This window comes from Cryptotermes secundus, unplaced genomic scaffold (assembly GCF_002891405.2).
Source record: "Cryptotermes secundus unplaced genomic scaffold, Csec_1.0 scaffold94, whole genome shotgun sequence".
Taxonomy (NCBI): Eukaryota; Metazoa; Arthropoda; class Insecta; order Blattodea; family Kalotermitidae; genus Cryptotermes; species Cryptotermes secundus.
The window spans coordinates 940,904-957,998 of record NW_019737391.1 but is presented as its reverse complement, the minus strand read 5'-3'; the positions used below and the strand labels follow the sequence as shown (position 1 = coordinate 957,998).

The following is a 17,095-nucleotide window of genomic DNA, read 5'->3' as shown; positions in this document are numbered from 1 at the left end:
AGGCGTATCTCCCTGAGGGCGATCTTGCGTATGAGTGGATCATCTTCGGACTCAACAAACTTTTTGATGGCGACGATCTGGCCTGTGTCCCTGTTCCTACATTTGAACACCATGCCGTAACTGCCCTCTCCGAGCTTGCCCAGTTTCTCGTAGCGCTCCATGAGGCGAGAGGGGGCTCGGGACCTGCAACCATAGAAATTCGATTTTTTAATAATCGTAAGTTACAGATACGGGTATATGAAGAAATATAAGCGTAGGATGTGAGAGATAAAGTTCCTCCTTCTTTAATTCATCTTCACGTAAACTATACCCTCTTCAAAAGAACAATGCTTTAGAGATTTGGCAACGGTGTTGTATTATTATTCCTTTTATTGCTATTGGGGTGGGACTAAGTCCCTTGTACTGCGGCCACTTCTGGCCTATTGTACCAGCCCCAGATGATAGGTGAGGGTGATTGTGGAGCAATTGGTGTAATAAAGATTATCAGGAGAAACCGAAGTACTCAGAGAAAACCTGCCCCAGCGCCACTTTGTCCACCACAAATCCCACTTGACCGGACCCGGGATCGAACCCGAGCCGCCGCGGTGGGAAGCCAGCAACTAACCGCTTGGGCTATGGCGCGGCCTAACGGTGTTGTAACTATTATATATGTAACTGGAAGAAATGTCATTGCAGAAGTTTGCAGCGCATAAGCTGTGAAAGTATGATGACTTCAAACCAACAGATCAACTAATCAGAGGTCAGAATGAGTTTCTTTCTACTGTTTTGAAAAGAGACTTGTAATGTATCATCTGATTGGTAAATTTGTCACTACTGTACGTGTATAGTGCGCTGTAATAACTGCCGAGAATTTTTATTAGAACCAAATTTAGGCGTATTATTATGTACGAGTATTGTTGATTGAAAGAGCAGGTGAAAAATTTACAGAAGGAAATTACAAAATATATAGAGTCTATACCGATGTACCATGGAAATAATAGGTACTGTTATTCTTCTTAGTATTAAATTTCCTAGAACTGAAGAAGGCTGATCAGAGTGGCCGTGCGGTCTAAAGCACGAACTTTCTTCGTCCGCTAAAACACTGGGGTCGTGGGTTCAGATCGCTCAAAATGGCATGGATATTTATCTACGATTACTCTCTGTTTGTGTTCTTATATATAGGTAGCGGCCTTGAGACGGGCTGATCTCCCTCTAAAGGAGTCCTACCGATTATATGATTAAGAAACTGTTAAATAGAGACCAAGATTCATCACGGACCGCAGCGCTCACAGAGCAGCAGAAGGAGCGAAAAAGAGAATACGTGCTTAAATACATTAATTCAGCATTTGTTTTGATGAGTGCAGGAAGTAGCAATCTGGGAAACACGATTCGGGACTCATTTGTAGGAGCTTTGTCTTGCGAAACAAATATACCGCGCTTTTTAGGTTATATATATCTTTCAGCGTTTTTTTTTTTTGCAGCTTCGTGGGCCATTTTCGATAAGTGCCTATCGCCCGCACTGATTCTCGATTTCTGTTCGATTCCTAAGGTACCTATCGACATTCATTTAACTTCAGTTCTGCCGTGGCGGTGTAACCTATGGACTGCGTGATAAAAAGGCATCATGGTCAGTTTCAAAGTATACACGTACTGTACGGGTGTGTGACGAGGGCCGAAAATTACAAAGCCTACAGCCAACGGCCTGAGAACATAATTTATTGAGAGATTTAACGCTACCTGTTCAGTAGATGGAGTCGTAGGCTGTTTGAGGGCACTGTCTCTCCTAGGCTATATAAGGATAAATATGAATAACTAATTAATCAGGAGAAACTGTTAAGGTAAAAAACTAAACTTGTCCCTGGATTTAATTAAGCGCCATGACATGAAGACGAATTGGGGAGTGGAGGTTTAGTTCAATGCATTCTTAACCTCAGTAATAGATAAAAAATGAATAATTAGCTTCATCAAAAGGCTAGTTTAATTACTGGGATAGATTTTCAAAAGTTCAACTTCCGGCAACGACAAAGAAATATCTCTGCCACGGCTGAGAACCGAACCTCGATTGTCCGATCGTCCAGGCCGTAGCTCAGTCACAATAGTAACTGAGGCATCCAAGTCTTTATTTATTTTCAGACGCCAATGGATTTCACTTTTACGGATAGAGGAATATCGGGAGGAATCTTAAGACATCATGTGTCTCATCCGGGATTCGAACTTGAAGCCTCAAATATATAAATCCAGATTCTTAAATAAAACGTAAACAAATTGGCGAGTGGGTGACCAAATTTGTGCTGATATTACTTATTTAAAAGGAAATTTGGGGGAAAACTTTGTTGCTCTTTAAATGTAAAATTACCTTTCATCCTGGGAAATAAGTCACAATTGCTCAACACGCTGATTCCTTACTTATTACTTCTTCAGTACTTCGTTTATGCCACTCTCACATTAAGTCCAGAAATCGCAGTACGGAACAAAATTTTATGGACATAAAATAGAGTCACTGAGCAGAGGAATATCATACATGAAATAAGAAAATGGAAGGCTAATTGGATGGGTCATATCTTACCTTGTAGCTGCCTCCTAAAAGAAGCTATCGAAGGAAAGATAGAGGGGCGGATAGAAGTGACAAGAAGACGAGGAAGAAGACGTAAGAAGATGCTGGATGACCTTAAGGATACTCTCATTTGAAGGAGAAAGCTCTAGATCGCATTAAATGGAGGAACTGTTTTGGAAGAGACTGTGGACCTGTCGTCTGACAGATTACTGATGAATGAATGAAAATAACAAATATTGAAGCAACCCCCATTCTATTTTATGCGTGTTCCCGTATTGAAATCTGACTTTTATTCCAGACAATAATAAATAGGTTTAATTTTTTCCTCTCGGGATAAGATAACTGTTTCTGATGAAGGCAGGATTTCCTTTAATTGAAGTTCCGTTGTAGGAGAGTCCTACTGTAATGCATGTTGCATTTTATTTCCTGGACTTAAAATCAAACATGCTAATGACATGAATGTTGTTCCTTCGCACAGCTACATTTTATTGAAGGACGCTCCTATTCCTGTCGTCCTGGTGCCCAAGCCATATGACAACTCAGTAATAGTCTAGACCTGTATTTGGAAGATACCCGATTCAATTATCGGCTGGGGTATCGACAAAGTTTACTGAAGACTTCGTTGTTTTTCTTAGTACCCACAGGAGAATTCCAACATAATACGTTCAATAGACAACTTCAGCTTCCTTCTAAATCCTCACCTACGCACTAATAACGATCATCGTCCAATCACAATTGACACCACGTATTGAAAGATAATCGTTAAATAATTCAGGTATTACTTATCGCCCTGAACATTTGTGGCAACGACAAGCTTCTAAAAATGTTCTGAATTTCGAGTGACCCTTAGAAATTTTCGGAAGTTTCCACACCCCTGAAACAATATTACAAAATTCGATACCTTAAGTTGTGTATTAAGAAGTATGAACAATTATAAATTATTCCATCTCTTCTAAAAGAATTCCTTAAATGTTTAAACTCTTTTACACCTGAAACTATGTGTTCACACATATGAGCGGTTTTACAATATTTTACCTTATAACATATAACTTCAATCTTTCAGATTCCTTATGCACAATACTTTTCGCCACCTGAAATAATGTAGGGCTACTCAGAAATAACCTACAACGAATTCTGTAGTATTTCACCCCCTCTGAGTTCGTTCAACCCCAAGGCAATATCTAAGTGGAGCAGGGCGCGTTAACTGCCAGCATCGCGTGTTGTAGATGAAGATCAGCATAGCTTATCACAGTAAAGTCCTTTCACATTTATATGAAGTGTTCTGACTGGCTGGAGAGACCCACTTCGTTGATAAACAGAAATTCTAATATTCTAGCAGCTATGAATTATTATTGCGTCACAGAACTGTGGAAGATTTCTTGTTATTTCATTCGTAATGTCTTCATGAGATGCAAGTGGGCAGGAACCGAAGGTGTTTACCATTTCTTGGAAACAGAATTAAAATTTCTTTCGAATCATCGTAAAGGATGACAAACTAAGCTTGTAATTTTTTTAAAAATTATCAAAGATTAGAAATATTATTAAATACTTTTAAATAAATTTCTGAGGGCTTGTTGCTGAAGGTTATTTTACCAGGCAACAAGATTTTAATTCTGGTGTAGTGATGACAGAAACTGATTAAGGGAGATGTCTGTTGTAAAGTAGATTCTCTTGAACGATGCTTCGCGTTCCATAGGCGATACTAGCTGGAGAGTGAAGGTCCGAAAATTATAAATTCCGTTAATGACGAATATAACACTGAAATTAAAATAATTTAAAAAATACGCTTCTTGGAAAAAAAATCTTTGTTCTTGCTTTGGTAAGGCTATGATTTTTTGACAAAATGATAGCTGGATCGAAGTTGTAGAAGACTGATAATCATCCACAGTATTTTATTTTACGATTTCATTAGCTCTTTTATGAACATACGTATCATGTATTTAACGTATTCCAGTGGAGTATTTTCGAATATATTACTTTATACTTTGTATAGCCCATTACCCTAGATAATCGTTTGTTGTAGACTAAAATCCATTACTTCTGATCACAATGGCCACACGGTTTAAGGCATGAACAGTTTTCGCTTGCCCGAACGCTTGGATCTTGTGTTCGAATCCCACTCAAGGCATGGATATCTGTGTCTGCGTTTATTCTCTGTTTGTGTTGTCCTGTGTTTAGGTAGAGGCCTTATGATCCCTCGTCCAAGGAGCTCTACCGTAGATTACGAAACTGAAGAAGAGGCCAGGCCCCAACAAAGGGCCGTAGAACCATTTTGAATGAATGAAATCTTCCGATTGCATCTAGAGTGCTTACTCCTATACCAGTGTGATGAATTGATAGAATCTTGGGGGGTCTATTTTGATAATAACAGTTGGTTCTTGTGTTGAGGCTGACGTTCTTCAAGCACACAAATGCAAATATGACGTGCGTTCTACTGAACCAATGGCTTGGGTTGAGAAGTTCGTGCCAACCTACTGTCATAGGAACCCGGAACCAGGAAGCGAGTTAACAAATGACACAATGCCGGAAGCGAAGATTGCGTAATAAAACTTTAATCTGATGAAGGACATTTCAGGATATTTGAAATCGCTTTTATGTGAATCGAACACACGACATCAAACATTATATAAATATTTGCAGACACTTCTTCTGGTAAGACACAATAACCGTCATGACTAATATAAAGACAGCTAGCAAAACCTTCGAAAATATTTTAAAGTCAAAATATCTGGGAATGATGGTAGAATGTTTTTCATGTATGGGTGTGGAGGTTTGCGTGACGAATAATAACGGGTTCTGGTTTCGATGATTGAATTTATTGGCATTTCTTTACATTTACAACCAATTATAATAGCTCATAATCGATGACTGCCTAAGACTCGCTCCATTCCTTACTGGACTACAAGTGTCCTCTCTTCCGCTGTGACTGACTTGGTTCTGAATTACGAATCGGCCACTTCTGCAGCTTCCGTTGTCCGCTGGTTAACGCTCCACAGCTGAACACCCAACTACTCTTACGAATGAATCAACGAATTCACGAATGAACTCTTTTTTTTTATAAATCGAGGCGAACCGAAGAGAGACAACCACCTCGAACTGGTCGTCTGTTATTATTTGTTTCATCCGTTGCTACGAAACGTATGTCAATCTCGGGTTAACGCGTTGATTTGTACGAGCGTATTTGTTTCTACGAAACGCGCTCTTAGTGAGCTATTGTCTAGCAATGGACTATTCCGTCACAATATTAAAATTGGATTGAGGAGGGAATTTAGAGAACACTGAGTTTTCGAAACGTGCTATTCCGCAGTTCAGATAAGTTTGTCTTTCAGGCGCCTGTCTGAAATCCCGAAGATTAAAACAGAATGAAAGATTATAACCCTACCTTTTGTTTTGTACGATTCTGAAAATTGGTATTTTGCATGGGCTAAGAACAGAGACTGATGGTGCTTGAGAACAGGGTGCGAGAAGAAAATTCGGAAGATGGATCGAATATCGTAGTACGTGAAAAAAATTGGATATTAATATTAGTGATGTCGAAATTTCGGGTTCTGCTGCCAGATCATTAATTGAATATAGGGCCACTACATGTGCAGTCTCTGTATTCCTTCGCTCGGAAGCCGGGATCGTGGGTTCGAATCCCACTCAGGAAATGGATGTTTGTGTACAGGTAGAGGCCTTGCTACGAGCTGATCACCCGCCCAAGGAGTCCTACCGTATGTCCAAGATCTAGAAAAACCCAAGTGAAACGGAGAGTTTCATGGAGGTAGTCCTAGGACCAAATGAGGGATGTAGAGCCAATGAAAACAAACAAACGTGTGCAGTCTATGTATACAAATACACTGTTGTTCAATTTATACAATTATCCCTATAACAGAAGGGAGCCGAGTTAGTTCTGTCAGTATGGCGACTAGGCTAGGGCCTGGAGGATCAGGTTTCAGTTCTTGACATGGGCAAAAGATTTTTCTGTTCTCCATAGCTTTCAGAACCCCTCAGCCTACTATCCAACAATGAGTAGAGGGGTTAAAGCGGCAGGGGCGTGAAGGTGACCACATCTCCATTTAGCGCAGAGGTTAAGAAAAGCGGAGCTATGCCTCAACTTCTCCATATACCTTCATGGTATACCACCTAATTACATAATTAAGTACAGAGATAAATATACTTTGTCTCTAACAGTGGTCTCAGTCTGTAACATAAAAATTAACCCATAAATTTCTCTATCATTTTTTTTTGCCCCAAACATGTATTCATATCTTCTGCTACTTAGGAGATCGGGAAGGAAATGGGAGGATAATATTACAGATGAGCTGGTACAAAATAGATAACTCACGATATTAAGCAATGGTAGGCTTTAGTGTTAGTGGTGTTGTGTCTTAACAATTGTATTTTCAGAGAGTTCGTGTATAATTCTCTATCTCCACGGAACGGAGTATACATTGACTTCTCAAGTTGCTGGTCCTGTCCTTGGGGCAGAGGAGAAGCCGTTTGGCGTTAGCATGGAGCGTCTGCTTTAGTTCCGCTGTACAGGTTGCCAAGCGCACGCAAATGCCAGGGGTGACTTGCTCCGTACCACGAGACATTTGCATCTCTGCATACACAGCGCTAATGTATATGTTCTCTGTGAGGTTAGTTAGCTAATGCTCCTGCAACACGATGTTATTATCATATTACAAAATGCATTGGGATCAATAACAACCGGAAGTCCGCAAGTAAATGTCACGTCCTCACAAAAGAGATCACCTCTACAACTGACGGTACGAATGTTATTTTATTTAACCCTGTACCACCTCATTTAACACGCCAAAACTTTGCATTCTGCGCACAGAGTTTATTTATTTGTTTCTAAGGTTCTCACAGTAAACAGCGATTTTCCCCCTAAACAGCAATGTTAGGCTGATCTTTGTACCGGAGACGGTATGTGTTTTCTGTGACGTACGAACTGAATTTTTATAATCTGTGATCTGTAGAACAGTTTCTAGGCAATGACAGCGAAATAAACAACTATAAAACAGCTGTTGCCAAGTAACGGCTCCGCAAACAAGCATGTTTCGACGGCAACAAGAGAATACAGGAATAATTAAAGCGGTGTTTTCTAGCGGTCCGTGCCCATGCGGACCGAAGCATATAGTGGTATAAAACAAATTCAATGTAAGCAATATTGATTGATCGATTTAAAAAAACAATATTTTTGTTATCTTGAAGCATAACCTTTATTTATAATTTATAAAGGCCGGCAATAACGTGAAGCGGTAAAAAAGACACGGTAATGTCTGAGTAAAACACTGGTCTTAATCATAATCAATTTTTTTAATAGACTGGAGTACTTTGTTAAACAGCCATCTACACTGGTCCGAGTATACAGATATACTACCCACCTACCTATCAGTTTTCTGATGCTCCCACTTAGAACATATGGCATCCGTGAGAAACTTTGTTTCACTTCAGTTTCTTAATTTTAGAAGTAGGTAGCCCAACACCAGGCCGCTACCTACACAGGACAACACGGACAGAGAATAAACGCAGACAAATATCCATGCCTTGAATGAGATTCGAACCCAGGATCCCAGTGTTCGAGCGGGCGAAATCATTTCATGTCTTAGACCGCTCGGCCACTGTGTTCTGAGCGTACACTACTACAGCAAACAATGTTGTGCTACCGGGCAACGCACTGTGCGTGTTAGTTATTTCACACGCAATGTAACTTTGTTGGAAAATCATAAAAAAAAAACATGAGATCAATGTGTCCTTCTATTGATCATATTTCTTTCGTTCTTACATATTAAGGCTGCCGGTTACATTCAGTGACGCTCTAAGCATCGCTACCCGAGAGCACAATAACCTAACCTAGCTTTCACATAAACTGAAAGAACTACGATAAGGGCCTCGCATGGCGAAGCAATGTGAAGATAGACTGCTGAATGTTCGAAAGCAGAAGGCTGTTTATACTTTGTCAATACAACACAATACATTTGAGCTGATCACTCGTCCAAGGAGTCCTACCGTCTGTAAAATGATTAATGAATCTGAGATATCAGCCCTATGTTCCAAAATGGGAGCAAGAGGAAAAATTGAATAAATACCCAAAGGTTTGTTTACGAAATTCCAACGTTTTTGGTACAATTTTAATGCAAGATTGCATTGTACATCATTTGAAACCATTACTTTGAAAGAGTACGGTTTATGTCAGAATGATGAAGGTTTTAGTTGTTCAACAACGATTCCGTTGTGTATGGTTCATCAATTGAAATATATTTACTTATGTAAGAGGCAAGCAGATGGGAAGCTCTTAAAGATACATCTTGTTAGGATTAAAATACAAGTACATACTGGTTTATGTTCCAAAGTTAAAAGCTTTTATTTTTTAAATTATTTATCTTGGATATTTTCGACTAGTATATAATCACCCCAAATGCTCTACTAGTACCAGTCACGCTTCCCTGGTATGAGTACGCGAGAATTATATGATTCATGGCACTTGTGTTTGTGTTACTCCTTCGAAATAACCGGCGTTCTGAAGCCACAGATACAAGTTCTACAGCTCTGTAAGAGATGAAAGGAAGTCGAAATGGATAATGGAAGAAGCAGGAGAATTAAAATACTATCTCAATAGTGGCGAGAACTAAAAAGGACACTACTATGTAATGAAGAAAAATATATTAAAATGAAATGAATCGTATCTTATCACAGCTCTGTATAAAAAAATTAATATAATTCTTTCTGAAGACGCGTTAGATCTACGTACTATATATCAGCTGCACGTGACACAATAACAGGGACTACCCATCACCTTAGGGCATGTGGGAGCATAGACGAGAGCATATCCCAAATGCTGACTTACGGACGGAAGTATAGTAGTTAAATCAGTAAATTTAGAGAATCCTGAAAGTGACCAATGTTGGTCGAAACATGTAGTGTGCCTACACCAAAGATAAAGTAGAGATTTTAATGTTTAAATCTTTTAAAAAGCAAGTTATATGTGAGACGCTTATTTTTTTTATTGCTAGGGGGGTGGGACTAAGACCCTTGTACTGGGGCCACTTATGGCCTATTGTACCAGACCCGGTTGATTATGATGATGGAGAATTTGGTGGAATGAAGATTGGCAGGGGAAAGCAAAGTACTCGGAGAAAACCTGCCCCAGCGCCACTTTGTCCACCACAAATTCCACTTGACCAGACACGGGATCGAACCCGGGACGCCGCGGTGGGAAGCCAGTGACTAACCACTTTAGCTATGGAGCGGCCTATGTGAGACGGTTAGCTAACAGGAATGAATATACCTACATATATTTTTAATAACTGAATATCGAAATTCAAAACCGATCTCTTATTGGTTTGGAAGAATTTATCATCTCTTTTAGTTGGTTATTTAACGACGCTATCGGTATCGAAACCTTGTAGCTCTGGATGATGGCGAACTGAAACGGATTTGAAAGCTGCAGAGTTCTAAGCGAGACACTATACTGGAAATTGGCCGGAGTAACTGAGAAAACCATTAAAAACCGCTTTCAGAATAGCCTGTGTTCTTGCCGATATTCGAACCCAGCATATAACGAATATAACTCCACTCCGCTACACATGTTCTCTCAGTTTTACGATCATTTTTGTTGAATAAATTGCATGTCTACAAACTACAAGGGGGAGAACACAGATATGTAATTCAATACGTTGAAAGCAATGGATCCATGATTTATGACTGAGGAATTCACACTTTAAATTTCATAACCGGAGAAGAAAAATATCGTTGTTACGTGACATAAACCTGACACATCATTTTGAAGCCTGTTGCTATGTATTTATGGCTTACTCAACTAGGCTGTCAGCAACTCAGGATACTTAGAACAGAAAGCTAGATTGATTAGTGAATAGCGAGCTGGAAGCGACGTCAAAGTGGCTATGATCTAATTTGTGATATTGTCACGACATTTGCCTTCGGGTACTGAGGAAAACAAAGATAAATCTCAGTCGAGATATTCAAAGTCCCTGCCGAGTTTCGAACCGGATAAGTTCCAGACGCCAGTTAGAATTGTTGCCGCTTGAACCAACTTCTCTTCTTCTGCCGTGACGGACGAGACTCTAAGGGCGGACGCACACCAACTGCGTCAAGACAAGCATCAAGACATGAGACAAAAGACGCAGTCTTGCTTCATTCCTGATTCGTCAGTATGAAGCTAACGTCAGCATCATACCGGTGTGCGGCGGTTTTCATAATCTCATTCGTTTCAACTGTGCTCCTTTCTTTGCGTCATGTCGCAGACATCGTGTCTTGACTGTTATATGTCTTGATGCATGCCGGTGTGCGGCCTACCTAACCTTTTCCCATTCAGAATTAATGACCAACTTACTCTATGTATGCTGTTATATTTTTCACTTTGTATTGAGTTCGCACTGCGGTAAAACAAGGAAGGAATATTTTCGTGTGATACCTCGTCTGACTTGTGTTCGAAAGAGAACTGGGTTTCGAATCTCGGCTAGAAGACTTAAATGCTGTAATAGACCACAATAATCTGCGTCTTTGCTTTTCTCATTTCAGACTCGTCTTCATGTCTTGCACGACCCTACGTATGCCGTGATGCAGCGTCTTTAAATAGCACCACGTTCAGAAACTATTCAGAATTTTTCACAGAAATGAATAAATGGAAAACTTGCAAGTTAAGTTTTAACTCCTTAATTGAATTACAGTTTTAACTTAAATCTTCATGGGAATTCTTGAAGGGGGTCAGGGCAGGATTTGTTTTATCTTTAATTCATATCCGTTGAAACTGCAAAATGTGAATAAGTTATTTAAATTACAACTTTTAATTGCTCCAAGTGTATTTATATGATATTCAAAACTTCTATTACTTGTAATATTTAATAAAAATATATTAAAGAGTCGACAACAGAAAGTAACAAATTATGTGTGTACTTTAGTGATAATATTTAAGTTGCTAATAAGGAAAATGACTCATATGAATCCGTTTGTTTCTTCTTCAGACATTTTCACACCGCTGCATATATTTCTACCAAATCCGTCATGATGGTAGAGACCTTCTCTGGGAAGCATTTACACACTTCGAAATTTACCCAGAATTTTTTAAGCCAATGGAACAGATTTTTCTTCTTATTGTTCGAGAAATATTCTGCGTTCTGTATTTTTACGTTAGGGAAAACTTAGAAGAACAATCTCGCTTACTGTACATGTAAAACTCTTTTCGCTTCTTTCGACATTTAGTTTGCAGTTTTCAAAGTTAAATGACGATTCTTAAAAATATGCAGAGTCAATCATTTACTTTAAAATGAATTAGTTGATTTCTTTCAAATTTTATTTATTCGTAATAATAAGATGGACATCATAATATGAAATAAGCCCTGAAAACACAGGATTGATAGCAACTAACCAATTTAAGTTGGTATAAAAACGTTATTCAATAGCACATATTAGAGAGAGGTACTATGCAGTTCAGTTGGAAATTAAAGGTTATCAGGTTTACATATGTAGGATAAAATATAATCTGAAATATTGAGTTCAGAATTAGCTATAGCACAAATTCTCTGACATTAGAATGAAGTAAAATATCTTCTAACAACTGAAACAAAACTTAAGCTAAATCATAAGGTTACTGTTATTGTTCACAGTGTTTTCATTGTTTCAGATAAGTAGTTATAAACTTTTCACAAAGAATGCGTTAACTTGTACTGATGAACATAACTCATTCTACAAATTATAATGACCTCATGACCTACATAACATGCGACCAATGCAGTGCAATGACAATGAACTTCAAAACTTGACAGAAGTACTTGTTACTAGTTGTAATCTTCAACCCCAATCACTAAATCATTCATAGAAACTCAATTTACGAGTCGCCATTGCACCTGATGGCTTGTATTCAGAATGTTACAGTCTGGCAGCCGTGTCTTTGTTCCACTATACACGTCATTGATCGATTCGAGTCCCGCTGACTTGTCCCTTGCGTCACATTACGTAAGAACATGAAATGCCACGTTACAACTCAGCGTTATACTTTTCAAGGTGACTCTTTTGTGTATTAATTTGTTTCGCATTATTTTTGACACTGAATTTACAAAAGAAAATTTAATGTAGACTAATTTGTTTGTTGACAATAATTATTGAAAATAATTTAGCGAATCTAACAAACTGAGATTATGATAGGGTTTTTGGTCTAGGTCAGGGTCTTCCAAAACTGGAGCCGTGGAAGCCCAGGGGAGTATGAAACTCTTACAGGGGGATGCAACAATTTTAATAATTTAATTATAATTAAATATTTGTCTTACATATAAATTGATAAGAAAATTACATATTTAATTTAGTAACAGAAAAATTTTACTTCACAAATATAAAAATATTTATAAACACTTCTAATTTTAAATATACTAAATCATATTTAAAATAATTTTCTTTTGATGTGCATGGTCTCAAATATTTTTATTCTCAACAGAAGAACCTCTGGCTAAGAGAATGTGGAAATCGCTGGTTTAGATCATGCAGTGTTCAACAATGGATCCACAACAATTTGAACACTCTTCACTATCATTATTACTGGTTTTTTTAAATAAGGAATTTGAGAGGGCAGGACATGAAACATACAGAGAAAAAATGCATGCTCTGTTTCATTTCGATATGTCGTTAAAAAGGGGCAGTAATATAGGGTGTCGCACCTTAATAGTATAATACCGTAATAAGGGGCTCTTCTGTTCAACCCTAATTTCCTTTTCAAAAGTTTAAATGAAAGTAGTGAGTCTATAATAAACTATTATCCATGTCTGTATATAATTTCTACCCTTAAAGTTTCGAACCTCTGCCACTGTTATAACTTTCTGCATCTGAACGAATATTTTATTATATATAATAAATATAAATACAAATCAAAACCTGATTCAGGAGGAAATTAAGAGGAGATTGAATCCGGGTAGTGTCTACTACCATTCAGTCTAGAACCTTTTGTCTTCTCGTCTAATGTCAAAAAACATAAAGATTAAAGTATACAGAACTACAATTTTGCCTGTGGTTCTGTATGGGTCTGAAACTTGATCTCTGACATGGAAGAACATAGACCTAGTGTGTTTGAGAACAGGATGCTTATAAGAATATTTGGACCGAAGGAGATGAAGTGACAGGAGGTTGGAGAAAACTGCATAATGAGGAGCTTCATAACTTGTACTCTTCTCCAAGTATAATTAGAATGATCGAGTCAAAGAAGGTCAGGTGGGCAGGGAATGTAGCACGAATGAAAAGAAGAATGCATATAGGATATTGGTGGGAAAGCCAGAAAGAGACAGACCACTGGGAAGTCCAAAGGTTAGGATGGTGGACAATATTAAAATGAACCTTAGAGGGATAGAATGGATTGATCTGGCTTAGGATAGAGACCAATGGAAGGCTTTTGTGAACACGGTAATGAATCTTCGGGTTCCATAAAATGCTGGGAAGTTCTTGAGTAGCTGCAGAATTGACGGCTTCTCAAGAAGGGCTCAGCTCCATGAGTGAGTGAGTGATTATCTATATTTTAATTAGATTGAATTATCACCTGCAATAAACAAAAATAAATCATTAAGTAATTGTAGGTGATAATTAACTCTAGTTTATTATATTATTTAACTGAACCTAGGAAGCTTGTTACATTAAGTAATTCCGAACATTTACGCTTTATAAATTATATGATGTATAAATTTAGATACGTAAATATATATATATTATTGAGTTAAAATTGTTTCTACCACTTATTTTACACCAGATTAATCTATAGAATCATAATTATTGTCTCAACAGCAGCAGTTATTCTGAAGGCTGAATTTCCAATCCCTGATTCGTCTATGAAGAAATGGGACAGAAGTGTACTGATTTTTTTTTACTGCTAGTGGGGTGGGACTAAATCCCTTGTACTGCGGCCACTTCTGGCCTATTGTACCAACCCCAGATGATAGGTGAGGGTGATTGTCGAGCAATTGGTGGAATGAAGATTGGTAGGGGAAACTGAAGTACTCGGAGAAAACCTGCACCAACGCCACTTTGTCCACCACAAATCCCACTTGACCAGACCCGGGATCGAACCCGGGCCGCCCCTGTAGCGCGGCCTCAATTGTACGAATTGCTGATATACGTATGTAATTCCGACGTCAGCTCTGTACAGTGACGGAAAACCAACAAATTTAACTTGACGTCACAATTCACCCGTCTCATTTCCATGCAATGCTCTTACTAATATTATTATCACGAGGTACGTGGTAAGCTGTGCTGCCAAGTTTCACGCTTCTTGGTAGACTAAACGTCAATTCACCAACCTGTGATGTTAGCAATTAGGCAAGTGAAATCCCACATGTGGATTTAAGCACACACAAAACAATTCCAGATAGTGCAGTTGTGTGAAAAGATGTTTCAGAATCCGAAAATTCTGTGAACAGCCACTCCAAATTAAGTATACAGAGTGTATATAAGGTTTGTTACACGCTTTGTTGTATATAGATATGTTCATTGTGATCATATTTTGTTAATACACCCATATCAGGAAGCGCTTTATTTACGCCCTAGGGTCTCTGAAATGGGAAGGAGANTCCGTGAGTATTTGGATGAAACCTTTGGCAACAGATGGATTGGACGTGGAGGCCTAATAACCTGGCCCCCTCGCTCTCCTGACTTGACTGCAAGTGATTTCTTTCTTTGGGGGTACATGCAAAGCCTGGTGTACGTGACTCCAGTGGAGACACAACATGATGATGTGGCAAGAATTGCTGGAACCATCCGGGAAATGCCGGAAATCGAGTTCAGCATAACATAGCTAGGTAGTGCAGAACATGCAATGAAGTCGGCGGCCGCCATTTTGAGAAACTTTCATAACGTAAAACAACGATAACATCCCTTAAAATTTATGCATCCTCTAGGAATATTCTTTTGTGAACTGCAGTGTCAAAAGGAAGCGTTTCCGGACAGTGGTGTATTGACAACATATGATCAGATTGAACCCATCTATACCACAGCGTTGTAACATATATTTGTTTACACTCTGTATTAACATTTCCGAAAGGTGCAACAACTCATATTAAGTGCCCATTATTTACCTTTCACTGATATCGACGCTTGATCCCGGGGATGCGCGATGAACGTCCAATCGACTTTCCAGCTCCTTCCAGAATCGACGCAACATATCTGATAGACCGTCTCGACAGGCACTCGAACAATCGTCTTCAATTCTGGCAGAGTCATCAAGATTGTGGTAACTAACACATTTTCCTAGAGAACTGAACCTCACTGATTGCACGAAGAAAGAAAAATTCTCCATGTCTGGTCCATTTACCAGGCTTGCTTTACTTATAAATTCAGAAACCTTTAACTCGACCTATTTTTTAAAATTTTTTTTTTATTCCTAGTGGGGTGGGACTAAGTCCCTTGTACTAGGGCCACTTCTGGCTTATAGTGTGTCTGGTTCGCAGCGTAATCTTCACCTTTCACTCCTTACTTGCTTATTTACTCATGGAGCTGAGCCCTTCTTGAGGAGCGGCCAATTCTGCAGCTACTAAAATATTTCCCAGCATTTTACGGAACCCGAAGGTTCATCACCGTGTTCACAAGAGCCCTCCACTGGTCTCTATCTCGAGCCAGACCAATCCAATTCATACCATCATATCCGGTCTCTCTAAGATCCATTTTAATATTGTTCACTCACCTACACCTTGGTCTTCCAAGTGGTCTCTTTCTCTTTGACTTTCCCGCCACTCTCCTATATGCATTCCTCGTTTCCTCATTCGTGCTACATACCCTGCCCACCTCATCTTCTTTGACTTATCATTATAATTATACTTGGAGAAGAGTACATGTTATGAAGCCCATCATTATGCAGTTTTCTCCAGCCTCCTCTCGCTTCAACTCTCTTCGGTCCAAATATTCTCCTCAGCGCCCTGTTCTCAAAAACCCTCAGTCTATGTTCCTCCCTTAATGTCAGAGACCAAGTTTCAAACCCATACAGAACCACAGGAAAAATTATAGTTTTATATATTCTAATTTTCATGTCTTCGGACAGCAGAGGAGAAGACAAAGGGTTCTGGACTGAATGGTAGCAAGCATTGTCAGAGTTCAGTCTCTACTTAATTTCCTCCTGAATCGATTTTGATTTGTTATCGTCATTCCCAAATATCTTAACTGTGCCACATTTTCAGAACATCTGTTACTTATTTTATGTCATGATTTTGCCCTGCATTTTGGTGACGAGACAGAATGATATACTTAGTTTTCTCTGTGTTTACTTCTAAACCAAGCTCCTTACTGATGTATCCCATTTAATTTCAGTCCAACCCGGTTTTCCTGGACCTTCCTAATGACACACTCTAAAGTAAATTTGAAAAGCAGAAGCAATAGAACATTCCCTTGTTTTAGACCATTCTGGATAGTAAAATTATCAGACAAATGTTTGCCTATACGGACTTTACAATAAGTTTGTTTTAAACACACTTTAATCAACCTAATTTCTTTTATGCTAGTGGAGTGGAACTAAGTCCCTTGCACTGCGGCCACTTCTGGCCTACTGTACCAACATCAGATGATAGGTGAGGGTGATTGTGGAGCAATTGA

At 38.8% G+C, this 17,095-nt stretch overlaps 1 protein-coding gene across 2 annotated transcripts in view; it reads right to left on the bottom strand.

Moving 5' to 3' along the window:
• LOC111870288 (cyclin-dependent kinase-like 1) overlaps window positions 1–17,095 on the bottom strand; it is a 36,686-nt gene that overhangs the window by 13,125 nt on the left and 6,466 nt on the right. The window contains exons 2-3 of one of the 2 annotated variants that reach the window (XM_023862432.2): window positions 15,589–15,720; window positions 3–183 (exon numbers count right to left, since the gene is read on the bottom strand). In XM_023862432.2, the coding sequence (XP_023718200.1) occupies window positions 3–183; window positions 15,589–15,720 (313 nt within the window). The remainder of the gene's footprint in view (window positions 1–2; window positions 184–15,588; window positions 15,721–17,095) is intronic. The other variant, XM_033753747.1, reaches the window with a different exon arrangement.